Genomic DNA, 25,613 nt, shown 5'->3' with positions numbered 1-25,613 from the left:
GCATTAGGATAGAGAAACATTTTAATTTCCTTTTCCCTTCCCCTCTTTATGCTCAATCCTAGTTTGCAATACTCCACAGTGGTCTGTAAAATTTAATTTAGTCATTTCCTTGCTTAGATTTTTATGGTTTCTTTGTAGGAAAGTGATGAATTTCTGTTAATTGATGTGAGTTAAATTATTAGAAAACTTCTTTTTCTATGAGAGGTTTTTTTGTATTTCTTCTGCTTGAAGAATCTTGCATGTCATATATTTCTTCTATGACTTCCATATTGTTAGATGTGAGAGTCATATTCAAGCATAACTCATAAGAAATTAAACTACTATAGAGTATTTATGCTTGAAGAATCCTACATATTACATATATCATGGATAGTTGGTTCCTGTTATACTACAAGGTGTACTTACGCTTTGTGTGTGTATATAAATTATATGTTAAGAGTTGTGCTAGCAGCAAATAACATCATGTACATATATTGATGATTGATAAAGTTGTTAATTGTGTCTCTGGCTTTTGGGTACGTTAAATTCTTACTTTTTTATGCCTATATTTTTGTAGGCACTTATATTACTATTTTGTTGTATCAAAAAACAAACTTTTCAAAGATCCTGTGATTCTTTGTTGGCTTAATTAGCGACCAGGCTGCAGAGCTATGATGGCTTCATATATGAGCATGGTTTTAAATGCATGGTAATTTTTTGTAATTAATATTGCATGTGAGAGGTGTAAGATTGACGTGAATTTGGTATTGTGAAAATAACAATTAGAAATTATGATGGCATATTTAGGAATCTAATTCTCATGCAATGTTGACTTCTTGTTGCTCTAAATAGGCTAATGCAGATTGAAATTTTTCTAGTCTATTCAAAATCAATATATTGTATAATTTAATTAAATTATTTTTTGTTTTTTTCTTTTGTAAATATCTTGAAGAATGTGTTTGCATTGTTTATTTAACCAATTATATATTGAAGTATCAAGAATGCTTATAACCTCTAAATACTTAGGTTGTAAATCTACATTATATATAGTTATATAAACTGTAGTATATATTGAGATATTAAATTTTGTATATGGTAAAATTGTATAAATGCAATTGTTATTATGGTTGATTTGCTCTAAGCCACTACATTTAAATTACTATAAAAATGGCATGCTATGAAACTCAAAACAAAAATCACTATACTTTTTTTTAAAAAGAACCCTATAGGAGCGCTTGCATAAAAAAACGCTCTCTTTAGGGGTGGTTTATAGGAGCACTTTTACGGAAAGCGCTTCTGTTGGGAGTGGTCTATGAGAGCGCTTTCCTGAGTGCTTCCCTTATAAGTGCTCCCGTAAGACTCTAATGTGGACCTTTATAGGAGCGCTCTCGCAAAAAGTGCTTCCATAGGCTACCCATGCTATACATATAAGAGCGTTGGCTATAGGAGTATTTTAAAAGCGCTCTGATAGGAAAAATATAAGCACTTTATAAACCTTTTTTGTCATAGTGTTGATATTATTGAGATCAATTATCAGGAAAGATTTATAGTGACATTATTCAAATGCTAATGGGAAAAGAAAACACTTCCAACTCATGTAAGATCATTACTGATGAATTGGGAATCACTTTGGTTGATTTTTCATGTTTAATATACACACAAAATTAATAGAACACATTTATTACACACTTTTATATGTCAATTATGACCATTATTAAAGTTTTATTATCTTAAAGTGCACAGCATCACATTAGATTTAGAAATTTGCTTAAGTGTCTAGATTTTGTGCATGAGAGATATTTTAGTTTAAAAATAAACTTTTGAGAAAATATATGAGAAAAATTAATAAAATATATTTTTAGTGCATAAAAAGAGTGGCCAAATTAAATTATACAAATTCATTTTAGTTTGGAAGTAATTAAGTAAAAAGTCAATACTTTCTCAAGTGCGCTAGTTTGACCTAGTTTTGGGTTTAAATTTGTGTGGAAATTTTTAAATGATTATGTATACCTAAGAACTTGGATATTTTAATAAATTATCCCTTCTAAATATGAATACAAATCTACACTTTAATTAAATTTTATGATTTCACATGTTATTTAATTGAATTATATATTTTGTCACATAAATGATATGTGACTTATGCATCAATTAGGCAAATTAAGTCAAAAATTCATGAGGTCAAGAGCTGAAGAGTTAGGTGTGTTTTCTTTCTTAATTGTGTGGAATACAATAGCTTAAAATTTGGATAATGCATGAGATTAACTTGACACACGTTAGAATCATTTACAAGCTAATAGAAGAGTACTACCTAGCAAGTATGACATGGTCCCAAATTTCCTTTTAATTTTGTTTTCCTTTATGTTATTTGAGGTATCAGCTAAGAAAACACAAAAGATCATGCCCAATTCTCTAAAAGTCAGATCCACCACATACTCATTCATCTTTTTCATTTTTTCTCTATTCATCTTGTTCTTCGTTTTCTCCTCCTTCTCTCTACATAAACCACATGTTCAGCCCTTCTTTCTTCCACTTCCAACTATCAAATCTACCAAATTCCTCTACCATTCTCTTCATCTCCCTTGGCCAACCAAATCCCAACCATTTGTGAGGAGATTGAAGCTTGGATTCCACTATTCTTTTGGAGCTAAACTTGGCTAGGTCAAGCTTCTTAAAGAGCAAGATGGTGATGGTGTCTTCTATCTAATTTCTTAATGGAATCATATAAAGGAGTTGATGGAAGAGAAGCATTGAACATCATCTTTAGCTACGCTCAACTTAATCCTCATCTTGTTTCATTTTAATTTATAGACTTTGACTATGGTTAATTTATAGTTCATCTTGACTCCAGTTCATAGTTAGTTTGAATGTTGTATTGGAACATGATTGTTGACTTAATTTCTTCTCCTTTTGGTCATTGGAATTTCAACCACTTGCTTAATTTAACATGTGAATGTGACTTTTAAGTGATGTTGGTCTTGCTTTAACCTTGCATTAGTTATGTTTGGTACATATTTGATTAAATGCTTGAGTTACATACTTTTGTGCTTGAGTTACCTTTAAACTATGGCTATGTGGGGAATGAAATTCAATTAAACACTTGTTTAATTTCTAAGATAACCTAATGAGACAACTAAGGGCTTATAACTAGGTCTTAGGGAATTGAATTAGTGAAACTAGGTTCCTTAAGATAATTGTCTTAAGTAATCATCTTTTTCAGCCAAGGGGTAGAAGTTTGAGTGAGCTACCACATTCATTAGCAAGCTAGGATTATTCCATCAATAATATCCTAAGGTTCTTACTTGAAAAAGGAAGACAATCACACACTTTTAAGTTTAGTTTGCACTTTAATTCACTAATTAATTAGGTAACAACTTTAACCACGTGGTTAATCTATTTACTAAGTTTTCTTGATTAACAGTTAGAAATTCCTCCTTGTAAGAAGACTTAAGGTTGTCTAAGTATTGCATTTAGGTTAGTTCTAGTTAATTTTAAGGGTAAAGTGACACATTGATCAAGATCATGAAGATGATAGGCCATATATTTTAGCATCAGAAGCCCAGCAAGTTTATTATGTTGAAGATGAAAGAAATAAAAATTGAAACATGGTTGTCCACTTAAATCCTAGAGATTTATATGACATAGGGTTGATGAAAATGATTGCTATCATTTGGAGCATTTTTGTCCCCAAAACTTATAAGAGTGTTTTTTAGTACTGAAGATCATATGAATTTATCTAGCTATTTTTTAAAATGTATAAATTTATTTGTTTTAGTATTTTTTGTCACATAATTAACTTCAAATTATTTTTCAAGACAAAAAAAATGAACAAGTAGATGTGACATGCTAATACTATTGGAAAACAATTTTGATCTTTCTCCTAAACAACAATTGGATGCTAGAAATCTTGGCCAACCATTTGGTGTGTCCATAAGAGGTCAATCATTATACAGTGATCTGCTGCTTCATCTAGAGGTAGTGGCTGGGGTGTATGATCAAAGGCTTTCTGGACTTAATGAATATATGTCCCAAACTTGACAATTAAAGGGTTTGCAACAAGAAGAGATGTAATCTCCCTACTCTAATCACCATTAATTCCAAAAGGAAAGGTAATCAAGGGTTTAAACTCAACAAGGATTACTAAGTTTGTCAAATTTGCACAGATGGGATCCCAAAATTTCAATATTTAAAATACTCATATACACTTTCAATCTATTCATATAAGTGCAAAAGCTTAGGAATTGAAGAAAGAATCAGAACAATTGAACTAAAATATCAAAATAATAAATTGTGCAAAAACAACACATGCGTCACGGCTAACCATGGGTACACCACGGCATGTTGCCTTTGTGCCATGCGCCACAACACATTGCACGAGTTTAACATCATTTTGCTGTCAAATTGACAGCACAGGGGATGAACTTTCACCGCATCCTATTTCTCTGTTCGATGTTCGATTAAAGTGATTTAGGTATATATAAAGAGCTTTCTCCTAACTCTAGCTAATGGCACAAGTTTCATAACCAAGTTCACTTTCTATCAAAAGTTGGACACCTAATACCAATTTTACTCCTTTTTCATAAAAACTCACAACTAAGGCGTCCCCACTCTCACACATATGCCAAAAGTTTTTACCAACTTTTACACCATACTTAATGGGATATTTTAGACTCATGCAATACACCACACCCATTCAAATACACACATATCATAAATTCAACCCTCAACCCTTAAAGTCATAAAAACATAAGGGGGAGAAAAGTTTGCATAACTCATGAGTATTCATTTCAAAGCAACCAAAATCTTTTCCCTACTTTCACAAATATTTCAACCCTATACAAGTTTTACAATCATTTCTCACTGACTCAAGGCATAAAATACACATAATTTTTACAATAATAATGCAAGTAGTTAAAAATAATTGAATGAATCATAATTGGAAAATTAATCACATTCAAACACACATAATCGAAACAAGGAGGCCTACAAGCAAGATTTACACCAAAATCCTAAGCCTCAGAATGTTTTCCCCAATCTTGGTTCAATAAGCTAGGCCTTAAAAATATTAAAGAATGAGGGGTGAGTACAAACATTCAGTAACTAAGGTCAACCTAGTTTGTACAGTTGCATATCAATTAAAAATGGATGCAAATGGAAATATACTCAATTTTCATACACATATAGCAATCATAGCCTCAACCACAACAATACTAACCATGTGACTGAGTATGCAATACATATAATCAAATATTACAATTATGCATATCTTGGGGTTGCAAAAAAAAATAACCATGAGCCCCTAAAACACACTAGATCACAATAATAACAACCATGTGGCCGGAACAATAAATGTATGATTAATGCTAACCTTTTACTCTCCTATTTCCTGTAACATAAAACTAGTGGCTATTAGTGATTACGTCTATAACTTGAACTAACCCAACCTTCCACTTCTGAAGAGCTACTAAGTCAGAGTTAACTCACTTACTTATATACCTTAGTTTTCTCCAATACTAATAACTATGAGATATCGTACCCTTAATCTAGCTTTTTCATGAGTCAGTGAAAACTAGTTAGGTTTGAGTCTCTTAAAGAATAAGTAGGATAATCCTAAATCAATCATGGGATAATGGCTATCCCCTTATTCCAACAGTCGGTGTCAAGGCAAACTTCCAATTCTAACGATAAGCTGTTAATACTATATGGCTTTACCAATTTACTCCCCTCTCTAAGTGAACTCTCACCATTAATCATGCTATGCACATAAGAAGAAGTTATATGCCATGTAATACACATTAATCCCATCATATCATGTTTAGAAGATTCTCTTTCTCTACTATACTCCACATACCATAAAACACACAGTCACATACTCTCAACCACGCCGCAGCATGTGCCATAAAGAACCTTCCTTTAATTCTTTCTCACCTTCTGATACCTAGATGGCCTGACTTCACTTTAGACCTATATTTAGGGCTGAAATCATAATCAATTACACAAATTTAACCACTCTAGCCACACATCACATTAATTTACTTAATTACCCTCATGAATTTTAATTAATCAAGTTTAAATTTTTAGGATCTTACAAGAGGCATTTGTGCAATCAAATGAGCTGGTGCAACAAGAAACGAAGCATTCTCGTCAAGGAAAAACTTCCAAAAGAAATAGATTCAAGTGATAGTTGTGGGTATTATAAAATCAATATTTATATACAATTTTTTAATGAGAATTGTTTCCAACAATATTTTTTTTAGAATTGAATGGAAACACTATAATTCAAAACATGAAAGGAAAAGATGTTTTCATGATGCAAAATGGTGATAAAATTGTTGTGGAGTGGAATAGATAAGATCAACCAATTAGAGAGGGTGGTGGGATCTGAGGAAGTTTTCTAAGAACTATTGGGCATAATTACAATAATTTTCCATTAAAATTTGATGTCTAGCACAAGGTTTCAAATGAAATTGAGGATCTTGTTTACAATAACATGGTTAAGGTATGAAAAAAATAGTTGTTTCTTTTCTTATTTATTATTAACTATTATTAATTTATTTGTTATTAATATATTGTGCAGACTCACTTTGTTGTAAATGATGTTAAGTATAAATGGTTTACTTTAAAATCAATAGGAGAGAAATGTAGAGAATCCAAATACACCTTATATAAACATGAGCAAGATGGAACCAAGAATGCGCAAGATTTGAGGGATAATATACCAGATGGCCTCTCTAAAGAAGATTAGATAGAATATGTTGATTATCGTAAAAATCCAAACATAATAGTAAGATGATATGGATTTAATTTTTTTAAATTTATTTTACTTAAAATTTAAATAATCTATTTATGTTCTATTGCTTTTTATAGGCGATGTCCAATAGAAATACTCAAAGTAGGGGTCATGTCAAAATTCGTCACACAAGTGGATCATCAAGTTTCGTGAGGAGGATGGGCTATACGGTTATTTTTGCACTTATCATGTTTTTTATTTTGATTTCTCTTTCATTTATCAAAATATTTTTTTATAGGAAAAAGAAGATTGACAACAAATTAGTTTCGGAAAATTGTATGAAGAAATTCATTTAGATAAAGACAGAAATCCTTGAAGAAGCAGCTGAAGTTTTGGTACTTAGTGAGCAATTGGAAAATAAAGTAATATGTCAATTTTTCTTAAATTTATCTTCTTTAATTTTCTCTCGTTCTACAAGACAAAATCAAGGAATATCAAAACTTAGCATTCATCTGATCCCAATGTCGTCAATGATGCTTTACTTCATGTCTCACGCTAACATCACCCTAGATGGGTTAGGGGATTGGTTACGTTTTAGTTCACGCAGATATATAGAAAATGATATTTTTCTTCATGTCAAGATGGATCAAACACAATTGTCTAGAATGAACTTAATTAGTTGGAAGTTTAGGTAGAAGAAATGGATGAGCGAAATAGGTTATTAGAATAGCAAAACAGGATGGTCGGAGAGCAAAATAGGATATTGGAAGAAGAGAGGCAATCACGCTACCAGACCACACAACAAGATCTAAGAGTAGAATTTCTAGCCAGTCAAAAAGAAATGGAAGAAAGAATAATGAAGACAATGGAAGCCAAATGGCAAATGTGATGCTTCTATTCAACACACACACAATTAAACACATTTCATCTACACATTTAATTTTTTTTATCACAATATTTTAATGTAGGATATTTATTTTCTAATGCAGAGTTCATCTTCCAATGCAAGTTTAAATGATAGTGAGATAAATTAATAGAACTGCTCCTCCAAGTGTTTTTTCATGAGAAATGTGTATCAATTAACCTTTTGTTATTTTTAATCTTTTAATTCGAACTAGACTAGTATTTAACTTAAAATTTTAATTATAATTTTTAACTTCTATTATCTAATCTTAGTCACATTATATTTATTTTTAATATTTACATATACTATCTAATTAATATAGATTATATTCATATATTTCATTGAAAATATTAATATTATATAAAAATTTTTGTCCTAAAATTTGAATGTTTAATTTTATTTAATTCCAAATATCATTAAAAATTTTAATGGTAGTGAAATTTTTTTTCCAGCAATTTCCCACATTTGATAATTGAAGTGTGGAAATTTAAAATGTGTGAGTCATTAATATACTTAATGATGTTATGTTTTATTTGATGTTATGTTTTTTTTGTTATTTCTATAATATACTTAATTTTTTTTTGCATGTGTGAACAAATATATTTGTCGTTTGCACATATCTAAATCACTGAAAATAATAGATAATGTATATTTTAATTGTTATATATAACCATTAAAATAAAATAAATGTTTAATAAAATTAATATATGTTTAATCTAATTAATTACATCAAGTAAAACCAATAAGTCAATTAAAACATAAATAATATTAAAATAACATATCTTTAAACAATGATATTTTAAATTAATTCTATTTTAATTATTATCAATAATTTTTTGGGTATATATAAAAAGGGTTAAGGTGCATTTTTATCCCTGAACTTTTTTTTTGAGGAGTAATTTTACTCCTAGACTAATAATGGGGCAATTTTACCTTTAAATTATTTTTTTAGGAGCAAAAAACCCCTTCAACAAAGTGCTTAGTGCTCCTCAAAAAAATATTTTAGAAAAAAAAATTACCCCACTTATTAATATAGAGGTAAAATTTTATCAAGGAAAAGTTTAGGGATTAAAATACACCTTAAATCTATATAAAATTGTTAATGTCAAATTTTATTTTTAATAAAAGATCCCACAATACAAAAAGGAAATTGTAGGATTTGCGTTAGATTTTTTTATTTTTAATATAAAAGGTCCCACAGTTCCAAAAGGAATCATAAAAAGTTTAAAAAGCAACCATAGGACTGTTAGAAACTCTAAAACTTGAGTTCTAGAGTTGTCAGTTAAGAACCCATGGTTCCTAATTAAACTGAGGGAGAACGTGGTTTGTTAGAAAATGTTCCCCAATTCTGATCAAACCATGGAAATTATAAACCATAGTTCCAAAAATTAGCATGGGAAAGGATTTCTCACAATCAAAATAGCTGCATTTTTTATGAACTATAGGATTTTTGCATTCCCACGTTTTCAACCATGGAAATTAGTCAAAAAATATGGGAGATATATGGTTTTTATTAGCTTAGCAGTGTCAAGCATGATGATACTGACCAAGTGTGACATCATGTAAAAACTACATGTGGCTCTGAGCTTGGGTTGCCTGTGATTCTATAGAGATGAACATATAATTAGTTATATGATAATAGCCTACTTCAACTAGACAAATCAAAACTACTTACCTTGGGCACTATCCATGTGGGGTCCTTTAATTGGAACAGTTTCTCTTTTTCTTTCACCGCTTGCTGTCGTCATAGCCATACTATTAAAAGCATGCAAGGTGTTATTTTATATAGTATAATAGTAACTTAAACATTACAAAAGCAAAAGTAAATTTCATGTTCATTGTGTTTTTCATCTCCTTTCTTTGTTTCTATGGTTAGAGCACAAAAATAAAATCAAGTTCAACTTTTGAGCAAATATAAAATTATCTAACAACAAGAAATAAGTCTATTATTAATTTCATATCTTTCATTAAAACAAGCCTTCTGACATTTGAAAAATATCCTTGGGGTACTTTAACACCATTCAAACATTTACATAAACTCTTTTTTCATTCATCAACAATATATGAGAGGTTAAGGGACATGGTAGTAGAATAAGGTTGGCACCAAAGAGGGAGGGTGAATTGGGTGTTCTTAAAATTTTCAAAATTTTTTTTTCCCAACTAAAAGATGAAGCAATAAATAGGATATTTTAAGCACAAATTATGAAGTAAGGAATGAGTTTTCAAATGATAAGAGAAGTGAACACAAATGATTTATCATAGCTCAGCCTACATCTAGTTTTCAACATCACACTTAAGATTTTTCACTATAAAAGCAACTTTCGATGAGTGTTTGCCACTACAGTACGACCACAATATACAATTGTCTTGAATTTCAACAGCACACTTACTTGCACAAGTAAGTTGTTATACTTAGAAAATACTTTCTAAGATTTTATATGGCAAAAGTAAAACAATTTTCATAGCTCAAACTATTAAAAAGAGTAGATAAAGAATAATGAATGCTTATAAAACTGATTGAGAGCTTTTACACAGAATGACAATAAGAAATGAATGAAATGATACTAATGCTCATTCAATATTATTACCCACTTATTTAAAAAGGTCATATGTATAGAAGGTTTTTCTGACCGTTAGGAGCCTCTAAAGGAAAATATAGTCGTTGGAGACATACTGAAGTAATCTATAACAAAGAAAGAACTTTTTCCATGATGTGCACTAAATGTTGTCAAATTTCTCATTCAAGTGTGGACAATCATGATCCACACGTGGATGAGCTACTCTTCGCTTTAGCTTACCAATCACTTCAATAATTCAAACATGGGATACTCTATGTATTAAGCATGAATGATGTGTTTTAAAGTACTAAGCTTCTCTATAATTCCAATCACGGGTGGCAAATTAAGTATTAAGTGTGGATGATTACACATAGGTGTTTTGCCTCTTTGTGATGTGGATCATGCTTAGGCAACTTCTGAACTAAGCTTGAATAGCATGTTTAGTACTAAGGCTTATTTTAAGTCAAGCTTAAAGATTATACGTGGTTCATCCATTCAAACATGGATTTTGCAAAATCCAAGCATGGATAGCTTTTTAAGCATACGTCAAGCTGACATTAATGATCAATCAAGTGTGGAAAAAATAATATCCAAGCTTGAATCAGATCACAAAAGCTCAACAAAGACATTTTCCCACACCTCCTTGTTATTAAAGTGTGGACACTGAGATGTCCAAGTGTGAATCAACACACAGTGCTATGTTTTTACTTTTGACTCACTAATTCAAGCAAGGTCCTTTATGGTCCAAGCTTGAATAAAATCCTCTACATCCTGTATGCATAAAAATATAATCAATCACAGGTATGACACTTATAGTCCAAGCATGAATGATGCATTATAAAGCATAGGTGCATGTATATATGTGTCAATCAAGCATGGACATTCAATGTCCAAGTATGAATGGAACATTTTGACCTTAAGAACTTATGAGCTTATGACTTTTTATATGATGCATTCTTAGTTTAATTTAAATTTATGCTCTCAATTTGTTTTCCATAAGATTTATCTAGAAGATTTGAAGAAATTATGACCTATAATTCTTCATGTTTAGTCTTGATTCTTCATTCTCTTTTTCCTCATGCTTGCTTGTCTTTGAATGTAGCATATTTATGATGATTTTACTTTAGCCTCCTTCATTCTTACTTCTTCCTTCTCATTGCTTTGTTACTTGATTCTAGATATTCAATTTGCACAAGTAACACATACACCTATCTCTTAGTTGTATTATTATCAAAACATTTAGTTCAACCAATAAGTCTGCTTACCTTTTGATCTTGGACGTAATGCTTAAAGTATTTCCAATTCAACCAAATCCAATCTTACATAAACATCATCCTTAGTTTTGCCTTGTATGTTGAGAAGTTTTGCAATAATGATATCACATATATTTGTCTCCATATATATGACATCAAAGTAATAACTCATCAAGATTGCACCAATATGTAAGGTCAAAGAAGATAGACCTCTTTTCTATATATTTTTTTCTTTTGTACTCTTTTGAGTTTTATTGAAGACAACATTAATTTTTTTACTCATTAATAAACTTGGTTTCCAGTCAATGCCTTTAAAGCATTTTCATATTCTTATTATCCAAAGAAAGCTTTTTTCTATCTACAATAAGGGTAATTCTATTCAAAAATCTTTAATGGTCAAGATAAACTGTCTTCCTCTCTTATTAAAGTTGATAATGGCATGTGACTTCTTCACAAATAGGACATACTTTGTGTCCCTTAGTATTGTACCTTAATAAGTTTTCATATGTTAGAAATTCATTTTTGGTGCAAAATAGCACGACACACATTTTACACAACTCCTTCCAATCTACATCATACACTTTTACACCTAATTCCACAACTTTTTTCAAGTCCTCAATCAAATGTGCTAGGTAAATATTGATGTCATTTCCTAGTTGTTTTGGGCTTGAAATTAACATAGACAACATCATACATGTAATAACCCTAAATTTTTTAAAATTAATTGATTTTTCCTTTCAATTGATATTTTATTTTATTGTTTTAGTTATATAACCAACAGGAAGTAGTGGTTTAGTAAAAACTATGTCATTTGTCACTTGGAGGTATGGGGTTCAAATCTTAACTATATTAAGGGAAATTTTATTTTTGCTGGCACTAAATAAAGTCACCAAAATGCCCTTATCTCTTGTGTGATTTCAAAAATATCTATTGGGTTTCTTGTAATTTTCCCAAATAAGCTTCAACACTTTAAAATTCCCTTTCCTTGTTGGTGGACCAACAAAGCATGAGGAGGGGGTTGAGAGCATCTATTTTTTGCTTCACCATTTCCCTCCTCATCGTCGATTTACTTCTTTGATTCTTACCATCAGTGTACATCCTGGGTCCTAACCATTGACTCTCTGTCTACATCATCAACTTGAAGTGGGGAGCCTGTATGATTTCTATTCTCCTCTTCTTTCATGTTTGGTGGTCGTGCGAGTTATGTTGGGATGCATATGTTCTCAAACTTCAATTTTCTTTTCCTTCTCAGCCTGGATGTCGAGTACATGTGTGTGGTAATAGAATAGCAAAGAGGTAATTGAGAAGGTTTATTAGGAGCAAATTGTTATCTTGCGGGCTTTCTAGGTAAGTGGATAATGCCCTAACTACTTTACAAATATTATATTTTTATGTAAATCATTTTTGTAATAACTATGTTAATTATTGGATATTTTATCATTTAGATTTCTTTATTTTATGGAATTAAAAAGCAATGGTGGAGAATGATTAAATTATGGTATGTATGCATGTATTCTTTATGAAACATACTTTCAAGATTTATGAAATTATTTTATCACCTTTGAAAATTGTGGTTTTTAATAAATGCAAGAACGAGCATTAGCTATGCAACTTTATTTTGGCAAGTTTTGATACTTAAAATAGTATCTATGCGAGTTTAATTTTGAGAATGTGAATTGTATTTTAATAGTAATAATTTTCTCGTATATTTGAAAACGAATTTGGCGGGGATTTTATATAGAATACTGGTTGCTAATGGTAGTTCTCTTAACCCTTGGTGCGCCATGGCCAATGACTAGGTAGTTTGATTTGGTTTATAATTTATATTGTCTGTCTATTCTTGAGGAGCAAAGCTCCTAAATACTAATTTGGATTGTATATGATTGTTGTAGAGATTTCAAGAAATTTCACTTACAAAAGAGGTTATGTAAAATTATTTAAAAAAATTTTTTTTGGAATCTTTTTGTTTATATGTAAATGTTGAAATGGTTTCCAATATTATTTCAAAAGAATTAAGATATTGGATTAGAGTTTCTTCAATTAAGGCTTAAGGAATATAAGTTTGTCTGCATAAGTCGTGCCAATCATGTCTAATTTTAGGGCATGACAGTTTGGTATCGGAGCTTAAGTTTTTTATAGTTATGTGGAGCAAGGATTCTTTAGTGAGGTCTCAATTACCATTATGAACCCTAGCATAATCATAATTGAGGCATCATTAAAGGCCTTTTAGGAGTGTTGTTGTGTGCCTCTTCTTCTTACAAGTCATGTTTATTGTTTAGAAGTCTTATCTACTAAACTGAACACATATTATGTTTTCTTTTGTAATGAAATGGTCTCCTAGATGTTGAATATCAATTAGAAAGATTTGTGGAAGAGTTTGATAGAAAAGGTGCTTAACCTAGTATCAAGATTCTTAGTATGAACAAGCCCTTATAAGATGAGTTTCAGAAGGGGTTATTTTTTCGTAGTTGAGTATTTGCTAAGTGATAAGTTTTTAGTTATTTTCTTTATTTAAAAGATTGGGTATTGTGTGATTTTGAGTTGTGTTGTGCCAGTTTGTTTTCCTATGTTTGAAGTTTCTTACCTCTACTCTTTACTAACAAAAAGAAATAAATGTCTTAATACTATCTTAGTAAGTGGGACTAAAAAAAAATCATATGATGGCTAAAGATATTTCAAGAAAGGGATTTAGAAATAATCATCGAATCGCATATGTAGTACTTATCATGGCTCAATAAGAAACTCATTGATATAATATAGAAGTCACATGCAATTATTACTATATTTTTATCTCATAAGGATCACGTGTTTGTTGATTTTAATTTTACTTGTTGTTACATACCTGAATATACTTCCATGGTAATGAGTCATCCTATTAGTGATAAGTCTTTGATTGATTAATTGCATAAAACATTTACTGTTGGGTATTGATTAAAAATAGAGGATTTCTTAATGACTTTTCATGAGGCTTATAAGGTTTATATGATAAAATTATTATAAAAGAGGTGTGAATAAGAATTATAAAGATAAATTGAGCCATTATTTTGATAAGAAATTTATAATTTTAAAATACCAAACTTTTACCTAAAAACAAGGCTTGAAGGATAGTGTGGAAATTTAAACTCTTGCTTGATGGACCAATAAAGCATCGGGAGGGAGAGCGTCTTTTTTTTGCTTCACCATTTTCCTCCTCATCATCAATTTACTCCTTTGATTCTTGCCATCAGTGTGCATCTTAGGTCCTTGCCATTGACTTTCTGTCTGCACCATCAACTTGAAGTAGGGAGCTTGTGTGATTTTTGTTCTCCTCTTCTTTCTTGTTTGGTGGTCACATGAGCTGTGTTGGGGCTTGTGTGTTCTCAACCTTCAATTTCCTTTTCTTCTTAGCTTAGACATTGAGCATTTGTGTGTGGTAATAGAATAGCAAAAAGGCAATTGAGATGGTCTAGTAGGAGCAAATTGTTATCTCGCAAGCTTTCTAAATAAGTGGATAGTGCCCCAACCACTTTACAAATATTATATTTTTATGTAAATCATTTTTATAATAATTATGTTAAATATTGAATATTTTATCATTTAGATTTCTTTATTTTATGGAACTATAAAGCAATGGTGGAGAATGATTAAATTATGGTATGTACGCATGTATTCTTCTTGTGAAGCATACTTTCAAGATTTATGAAATTATTTTATCACCATTGAAAATTGTGGTTTCTCAATAAATACAAGAATGAGCATTAGCTATGCAACCTTATTTTGGCAAGTTTTGATACTTAAAATGGTATCCATGCGAGTTTGATTTTGAGAATGCGAACTGTATTTTAATAGTGATAATTTTCTTGCATGTTTGAAATTGAATTTGAAGAAAATTTTATACAGAACACTGGTTGTTAATGACAATTCCATTAACTCTTGGCACGCCATGGCTAATAAGTAGCTAGTTTGATTTTTATGAGCTTTATTCTCACGTTTGTTATTCGTGGGTTTAGCACCTGTGTTTGTTTTCATGGCTTTAAGCTATATGTGATTATTTACCTTCATAGATTGTGTGTACACATTTGTTTCGTAGCTCAGGTTGCATTTGGTTACTTATATTGGACATAATAGCTTGTAATATTATGTTTAGCTTAAGTTTTGATGATGACAAATATAATGAGTTAACTATAGTTATGACTAATTGTTTTTATTTATATATAGTAGTTACCTATGACTATGGAACAACTGCTTTAAAGTATTTTTATTTATATTGTTCCATATCATATGAGATTTAAAAATATGATTTGTGTGCATCAAAGTTATTTTATACCATCATATTTTTCCTCATCTTAAATTAGTTCTATATCTAAGAGTGTTCATAGTATTATCTTTCATAACTTGGATATAAGCATATTGATACTTGGACTAATCATTTTATTTATAATATATCATTTAAAGTTCTCTAAAGTAAAGATGAGAGTAAGCATGAAGAAGAAAAAAGTTGAAGTCATCATTTACATGTTACACTCATGATTGAGGAACATAAAGATAAAAAAAAGGATTATTCAAGAAGAGCATAAGAAGAATGAAGATATTCATACAAACTTGGATACACCTTTAAAGCCTTGGACTTGATAGGTATGATATCATTAGGTTAGAAGTCTTTATGTTAACTTGTTGATTTAGATATAAAGTATTGACTCAATATATCTTAAATTAAAACATGCATTTTAGATATTAAAAGAAAGAGTGAGATATAGTTGTTTTATAATCATATTTTTCATCTTTAATTACATATGTCTCACAAAGGTTGAAATGTTTTGATTAATAACTCCATAAAGTTTTCAAAGGTGTTCTATTTACATAAAATAGAGTTAAGTTGAAAAATTCATGAACACTTGAAATCTAAACGTTGAAAAGAAAATTATGCAGAAAATCTACTTTGACCTTTGGTCATGTTTTATATCATATCTCTTATTACAAAGATCATTTTAATGTGAAATATTTGAAAATAGATTCTAACAGATTTTCAATGATAGTTTATTTATTCAAAATAGAGTTTTATTGAGAAAGATATGAAGTTTAGAATTTGAGTGTTGAGATATTGATTTTGCACTTCATTCAGTGCTGACCTTCATCCACTCTTGATCATATCTCAAAATATACATTGAATTTGAGTGTGATGCTTATTTTATTAAAAACTATACTTCAAGATCTTTCCAAAAATATATAATTTGTCAAATTTGGAGTTGTATTGAGTAAGTTAGGACATTATGAAGTTATGTTTAGTGAAGCTGCAAAATCACGTGTGAGAGAAGCAGTCACACATGCGTGATTTAGCACCAGTGTTAAATCTTGTGTGAGAGCACCTTGCATTCACACATGAAAATGCACCTAGAAGCTTATTTTTATACTGAATAGCCTACAAATGCTAAATCACGCGTGAAACAACTTGTACCCGCATAAGAAATGACCTCCAGAGCCTTGTTTATCATTTTATAACTTCCATGGTGTAAATCACGCATGAAGACACCTTGCTCCCTTGCATGATTTATCTTCTGAGCTCTACAACATGCATTTTCTTGCATGATTTAGTAGGTTACTCGCAAAATATTGCACCTATACATATGAAACCTCTAAAACACGCGTGAATTAGCATTGGTTACTCTCAAGATTTTGCACTAATGGCTATAATCACTGTAAATCCATTTGATATCTCTAACATTTATTTCACTTCATGAGCTATAAATTTAACACTTAAAATTGATCTTAAAGGGAGAATAACCTCAAAAATTATTGAGATATGAAATTGATGTTCATATTACACTTATTACATAAAAATCATTGTTTTTGAGCCAATATCATCAATATCTTCATTATTTGAGCATTAGAGCTCCATTGTACTTATCATTACTTTTAAAGAGAGTTTTAATTGAGTGATTCACATACTTAAAACCTTTGTAAAGGTGAGGGAGATATTTTCTTTAGAATCAGGAGAGGTTGTTCTCTTAGAATAAGAAGCTTACTAGTAAAGTGAGTTGTTGTAAAGGCTCACAAGTGCCTAAATTAAACTTGTGAAGGTACTGAGGTGGCAAGCACCCACTAAAGCTTGTGTTATAATGAATAAATCTCAAGTAATTGCTTGGAGATTGGATGTAGGCTCAAGAGGAGGAGCTAAACTAGGATAAATCATAGCTTACAATCTCTCTTCCCTTATCTCTTTATATTTTCAGCAACATTAGTCTATGCTATGTTTTAGTGTGTAAAATTAAATTTTATTTATCTACATTCTTTTACTTAAGCTTCCACATAGAAATTAATTTTATACTTATTGAGCTTGTGGAAATTACTTGGGTTTTCTTTCATTAAAAGTTTGATAGTTGAATTTGCTTTAACTTTCCATTACACATAGTTTTACTGAAAAAGATTTGAAAGAATTGAAAATTTCTTAAACACCCAATTCACCCCCTCTTTGGTGTGTTGCCATATCTAACAAATTTTCCTTGTGGACTGTTTATCCATATTTGTGAATTGTTTTGTTAAATAGCCAGAATATGAGTTTTAATTAATTGATGATTTCACACTCTAATGGTTTTTAGCTAGCACATATTATTATTTTCAATTATGTATTTATTTAATTATTTTGACATGTCATGGTCAAATGTTAAAGCTACTTTATTGTTATAGATTTAAAGTTTCTTGATTTTGAGGTTATATAGAACTTTTATTTCATGCTTACAAATTGGTTTACATTGAATTGCTCCCTCATTTAATTTATGTAACTATTATATTATATTCATTTTAATTTTACAAAAATGTTATGGTTGGGACATTATTCACTGAAAATATTCACTTCCCCATGGATGTTAAGGAGCATAATCTCCAACCCTGGTACTAAGGAGAGTAAGTTTCCAACACTGTACCCATTTTTGGGCACTAAGAAGAGTAAATTTTGCACCTAGCATCTTGAGGTACTAGCAGTGCCATATAGACTTAATCTTCACTAACTCCACTAAGGTGACCTCCCACCCTCTAATATGTCACAATTCACTACATATCTCCACTTGACCATGCATAAACAACTTTCCAAATAAATATAACAAATCTTACCATTTACTTCAAAAATATAAAATTTCACAAACCAATACTCCACTCATCTTCTAAAATAGTTAACCTTGAAAAAATTTATACATATATACTCAACAAATCATATAAAAGCAACTTGAGAATAACTTATTCAAGGTAATAAATAATGCAAATTATCTAGTTACCTCAACCTTTTTGTTACTAAAAGGGTTACCTATGGCACTAAATTTCTTCTTGTGTCAAGGTAAGTCTTCCCATACCATAATCTACATCAATAAGTACTATATGTTAATTTTCAATTCACACAAGCACTATTAGTTACTAATAACCTCCTAATTCTCCCACTTCTCACTCATATTCTCAATAAAGAGACTTGTTAAGATTAGAATTTGTTCATAAAATCCTTTTAAGCCTCCCTCTAACTCTCTTACAATATAATACTTAATATCTCAACTTATCACACTTCAAAACCCCATGATTAAGTTAAGGGTTGATCTAACTTTCACCAAACAATAAAGTAGCTTCATATTACCACATATCCAAGATTAATAAACTTAAATCAAACCTTTAGAGTCAATAGAAACCTTCAAAACATAGATTTATGACTTAATCCAATCAGACTAAATTCTCCCTCTTCTAAATCCCATGGAAAATGAGATGAAAAGATAGAGGAGAAGGGTAGGAAATTTACTCAAGAGTTTGAAGGCTCAATTTGTCTTCAAAATCCTCCCAAATTGATACTCTAGCAGTGCCCAAAGTTTTTCCCTTTGTGTTCTAGGTTTTCTACCCCAAAAACTATCAATTTTGAATAATTTGTGAAATTTTAAGTTGCTTGCTGTGTCGTGTGCCACAGTGCACACCACGCAAGCTGTAGCTTACAATGCAGTAAGCAACAAGTGGATTTTGCTCACCTCAATACCTCCCGACTTGATCCGACTTTCATTCTAACTCAATTTAGAGCCAAATATGACCCAAAAATCTAATTAGCAACCCAAAAATATAATTAAATAAATTAATCATATTTTTTAACTAATTTATCTCTTAATTAATCAATTTTTCCAGATTTAAAGTTTTTGAATGTTACAGATTCATTCTATCAGTTGAAAGCCCAAGCTTGAGGTTTCTTGATTCATTTCCAAAACTAAGGAACAATTGATCATTCTTCTTCCATTATGTAGAATCAACCAGAAGATAGAGCTTATTATCAAATATCCTCTCAACTGCATGTCACCTTAAGTTCTTCCTGTCCTTTGCATTAGCAAATGAGTACTGGACCTTGTTATAACTGAAAGATACCATAATACCTTTGCTAGAGACCTCTTCTTATTATACCATGGTATGCCACAAATTTAGGACACTTGTCCTCTTCTTAAAAATTTCTTCTATATAATGTGTAATTATTAGGACAAGCATGTATCTTCTTGTATTCCATACCCATTGGATATAATATTTTTTTTGCCTTATGATCTAGTAGTTCATTACCTTCTAGAAGTAAGTCCTTCAATAAGAAGAAACTTGGTAAAGCTCTTGTCACTCCATCCACTTTGTCCTTTCAAATGGATCAATCTAACCACTGCTAACAATAATGTACATTTTAGGAAACTTGGGTATAGTGGCTTCTTTGTATCACTATACAACTTTTCAATCACATGTGGTTTTTCAAATGTCTCTCTATTGTAATGTCAAGGAACATGTTCTCTATTTGATCACTCATATCTACATCATGATGAACTTCATTCACTTTCTCTTTGTGGGACACACTTGACTTTCCTAGTACTTCACCATGCCATATCTATTGAGTGTAACTTTTGTAGATCCCATCACAAATAAGATGCTACCTTATCCATGGAGCACTTATTTGCATCAGATTTAGACAATTTACACAAGGACAATGATGTGTAGTACTTTTAAGACAACTTGTTTGAGCAAATTCTAAAAACTCCTTCACCTTGTTATCATATATACATCACTTATTTGTTTAACTTTAATGATTTCCTAAAAAGGAAAGTATAAAAAAAATTCACTCTAAGGAATACCACAAAATTTGATAAAGCATCCTCTATAGTTGGATCTCCCCATAATTTAATATTGACAATCATAACAAGCATGTTTGTCAATTTAACTATTGCTCTACAATTAAAAAAAAAATCTATCAGAGCTTCCCTTAAAAATTAGACCTCCCAATATTTATACAATTAAAAAAAATAAATTTTAAAAATAAATAGCAGCCACTAATTACTTTCACATTTTATGGATAACAAAATAACACTACCAATTCAATGAGTACTTCATGAAAAATTAACAAGTAAATGCAAAATAAAAATCTAAAAAAATTTAGATAGAGTCTCTCCTAAAAGTTAGACTTCTCAATATTTATAAAATTAAAAGTAAATAGAAAACAATTCAAATCTTAGACTTTTTTTTTATTCAAATCATCACCAATTTTAGCCACAATTTCAAACCAAATTAAAGCATTAGAATATGGCGATTAAAAAAAAATTCAAACCTAACATATAACCTAAAATCCTGAGTAGCCATTTGGAGGGGGCTAGGGGAAGCTATGGAGGAGGGAGCTGTGAGGGTGAGGGGAAGAGGGAGTTGAGGGAAAATAATTTTAGACACTTTCTACACAGGGTAGAAACTAAACCTTTTTCAAGAAAAAAATATTCTAACACTTTGTACACTAGGTATATGTGTGCCTAGTGTAGAAACTATTTTTAATTTTTCTCTCTAAAATTTTTTTAAATTTCTACATAGGGTATCATTCCACCTAGTGTAGAAACTAAACTTTTTTTTTGAAAAAGATTATTTTGACATTTTCTGCATCAAGTATACTTGTATCCGGTGTAGAAACTATTTTGATTATATATATATATATATATATAAAATTATAATTACTTTTTACACCTAGTAAATAAAGATCTAGTGTAGAAACATTTTCCTTTGTATACATTTAAACAAAATGAAATTTTCAAACTTTCTCACTAGTTATATGCTTAATTGGCGTAAGAAATATTATTGACATTGGTTATATGCATAATCAATGTAGAAAGTGTTCTATCAATTTTTTTTATCTATGAAAATGCCACCGCTTACATTTTTTACACCGATGCAAAAAGGTGTAAAAGGTATTTTTTTTTAGTATTGTCAAATCATCCATTTTCTCCCAGGGTTAATTTGGTTAGAAATTCTTAACACAACCCCAAATCACTATCTACTCCAAACTCTAGGTTTAAAAACTTAAATAAACTCCTAATAACCTAATTAAGGTTAGACTAATCGATGGAAATTTTCCTACTTTTCAAAGAAGATGTTGACAACTATAATGCAAATGTAAATACAAGCATACTCATGCTTGGTTTAACCAAAATTAACTTATATTTGACAAGTTATAAAATTATAACTTGCAATGCTATTAATTTATGATTGTTATTTTATTGACAACTAGATATATGTAAATTTATTATTTGCATTTAATATGTTTTTCAATTATTACATTATTAGTTCAATCATTAGTCTAATTGGTTGACGATAAAAATCGATACCTACTAGTCTTTTTGGTTTGACATCAAGTCTTCTGGCTTTAAATTACTAATACAATTGTATGGAAAAAAATAAGGAAAAATTATAATTAAGGATCCTCTAAGAACATTAATCCCAATTAAGGACCATAATTCTTAATTGGGATAAACAAAATATAGTTTGTGAGGTGGCATTCACTAACGCTACTTGAGATTCACTAACCCAACTTAAAAAAATTGTTAACGTATATTGTAAAAATATAAAACTCTACTTGGGAATCGATTGTTTAATAAAAAGTACAACTTGAGAATTCACTAACCCGACTTGAAAAAAGTTCTAACGTAATTATAAAAATATGAAACCCTACTTAGAAATCGATTGTTTAACAAAAAAACCTCAATTTAAACAAGTCACTTTTTGTTAAATAATGGATTCGCAAGTGGGGTTTTATTTTTTATAATATATGTTAGGAATTTTTTCAAGTCTAGTTAGTGAATTTTCAAGTGGTATTTTTTGTTAAATAATTAATTTTTGAGTGGAGTTTCATATTTTCACAATATATGTTAGCAATTTTTTCAAGTTAGGTTAATGAATTCACAAGTGATATTTTTTGTTGAACAATTGATTCTCAAGTAGGGTTTTATGTTTTCACAATATACGTTAGCAATTTTCTCAAGTTGGGTTAGTGAATCTCCAAGTGGCATTAATAAATTCCAACTCACAAGTTACATTTTTTATCCCACTTAAGGACCATAGTCCTTAACTAGATTTCAAGATATTATAGTCCTTAATTAGGATTAATGTTCTTACAGGGTTTTAATTGTCATTTTGCAAAGAAATAGATCTCCACTCTCCAACCTAGGGACTATAAATAACCAATGTTTTGGGTCAATGCAAAAACTGCTGATTAATTGTTAATTAAGTTTAGAAATATTATGATTAGATACTGACTATTATTGTATTAAACAATATGAAACATTTATTACCAAAAAAAAAAAACCAATATGAAAGATTTGGATGCTTTGGCGATAGGATTAAGAAAGGCCATGCCTACCTTCTTGTGATACTTTAGATAGTTGAGGGCAAGTCTCATTCATGTCCCCTATCAAGTCATATCCTTTCAATAGTACGGTGACTTGGACTTGTGACTCAAATCTAAAGTTCTCGCACTCGATTGTCGGTTCTGATACTTCAACGACTATTTTATTTTATTTTTAACATGACTGAACAAAACTTTTTAAGGAGAGAATTTTTGCAATATTTCAAATTTTAAATTGGCAGCGCAATCAAAATATGCCAGCATATATATAAAAAGGTAGATCAATATATATATACATATATATATATATATATATATATTGACCCAGATAGATACCCTTCACACACACCCAAAAAATCTCACAAAATGAACACCAATTCATTGTTACTAGTGGCACATATATTTGTAGCGTAAGAAACACCTATGAAAGGATTCTTGAGTCTGATGGAATATATACATGTAAGAGATTTTGCCATGTTGCGTGAGATTGATAAAAATATTTGTCTCCTTCCTATTCTTTTCGTTCTGCTCATAATTTACGTTAAAGAACATAGACATAGTCGAAGAATCAAATTTAAGAAATGATCCAACGTCTGGGAAGAAATAACAAGTCTTGGTCAATTTATGCACATTTCTTGGATTGAGAGGGATAGGTATAATAATTTTTTTTTATTTGAGATGCAAAGTATAGTGTGTGTGTGTGTTATCATGTACATAAAAAAAAAAAAAAGAGCAATATAATATGGCCCTTATCATTAACAAAAATTAAGTTTCACTGTTAATATGATTAGAAAATGATAAAAAAAGGACCTAAAAAATTACATATAAGAATCCAAAAAATTACAAAAAAGGACTAATAAAGTTTTATTGATCATTTTCTTTAATTTTTTATCAGGTCATTCTAGTTCCTATCATTTTTAGGTTAATTAACTACTAAAGTTAACTTTTATTAACGACAAAAGCCATATTGTCCCCTTTTTAAAAGTTAATGGGCAACATTAAACAAAAAATGAGTTTAGGATTTTAAACACTCCTAAACCAATAATTGGGAGTTAATTTACTCTCTTACCCTATAAAGTATAATATATAAAAAGAATGAAATTTTGAATTTCAATCCACATAAATATGAAAAATATTTTTTAGAGCAGTATTCTTAATTAGATACAACAGTAATCTAATGTGATCACTAAGCACTACTAATAGTTATTTTATGTATATATGTAACCTTATTTCCAAGTGGTAGACATCGTAACTCATCTCAAACTTTGTTTAAAACCATGGACCCCCTCTAGCTTATGCGTAGATGATATGATTATATCTCATTTCTTAGACGAATAACACTAACATCTCAAATATATACATGTCACATCTTATACAGAGGCTATCTATATAAGCATTACTTGGGCCGATCAAATTAAACACTAAAGAAGAAGGCGAAAAGCTAGGGCAAGAAGATGGACGGGCACAAGAACAAGACGGAGAAGGGGAAGGAGGAGGTCCGGTACCGGGGAGTCCGGAGGCGGCCATGGGGTAAGTATGCGGCGGAAATAAGGGATCCGTCGAGGCAAGGGGCAAGACAGTGGCTTGGAACGTTTGATACGGCGGAAGAAGCTGCAAGAGCATATGACAAAGCTGCCTTTAACATGAGGGGTCATCTCGCAATCCTTAATTTCCCCAACGAATACTACGCTCATGTACGAGGATCCCCACCATATCCTCCCTATTTAGCTTCTTCTTCTTCTTCGGCTTCTTCGTCATCGTCAGCTTCTTTTCAAGGCCATGGAAGTGGAAGTTCATCGTCTGGTTCGTCACGGAGGCAAGTTTTCGAGTTTGAGTGTTTGGATAATCAGGTTTTGGAAGACCTTCTTGAACCAGAAGAGGAAAAGAAGAAAAGTATTGGAGATTGATTCTGTTGGGTTGAGCTATAATATAAACCGCATCAAATCTCTCTCTCTCTCTCCCCCCTCTCTTTAGTTCCTTTTTTGGTCACGAACAGTCCAGATAATTGGATCTGTCTTATATGAAGATCAGATTTATATGAAAAAGGAGAAAAAACTTGTATGGGTGCATCGTTAGTGTCTGTTAAGTTTACTGTGAATGAACAGAATCTGAAAATGAAATCTACAGCTTCCCATTGTACTCTGTTTATAAGATCTTCTTCGTATGTGCCTTAATTAGGGAAAATTTATTCATTTTCGGCCCAAGATTTCGTGTATATGGATTATATTATTTATTTACTTGCTCTTCTTCGTATTGCGTTGGCATTTCTTATGTAATTATTAGCTCCTTCTATTAAATTTTTTATTTGTGTAAATAAAATACTCCCTTCATTTTCAAATGTAGGAGAAAATATTTATAGTTTAAAAAACATAGTTAAGTATAATAATTATGTTTGAAATTAAAAAATTGGATTAAATTATCTATGAAATTAATGAAACAAATTTGTCTAGCGAAATATGAGGGATTATTTAGAAAAAATGGGATAAATACTTCTTGAGATTTGTAGTTCTAATAAAAACAAAGAGACACATAGTAGTTTCTCTTATTCAAATATAGAGGAAGTACT

The 25,613-nt window shown here is 30.4% G+C and overlaps 1 protein-coding gene across 1 annotated transcript; it reads left to right on the top strand.

Annotated features, from left to right (window-relative positions):
- The first annotated feature begins 24,501 nt into the window (after nt 1–24,501).
- Nucleotides 24,502–25,185, top strand: LOC129308884 (ethylene-responsive transcription factor ERF098-like). The gene has a single exon (XM_054950260.1). The coding sequence runs from the start codon at nt 24,502–24,504 to the stop codon at nt 24,952–24,954; it is 453 nt and encodes a 150-aa protein (XP_054806235.1). The 3' UTR covers nt 24,955–25,185.
- Nucleotides 25,186–25,613: the final 428 nt, after the last annotated feature.

The sequence above is a fragment of the Prosopis cineraria genome, unplaced genomic scaffold (assembly GCF_029017545.1).
Source record: "Prosopis cineraria cultivar Desert tree isolate PC_DT_omini unplaced genomic scaffold, ASM2901754v1 PC4, whole genome shotgun sequence".
Taxonomy (NCBI): domain Eukaryota; kingdom Viridiplantae; phylum Streptophyta; class Magnoliopsida; order Fabales; family Fabaceae; genus Prosopis; species Prosopis cineraria.
The sequence above is the reverse complement of the archived record's forward strand: the minus strand, read 5'-3'. Positions and strand labels throughout refer to the sequence as shown.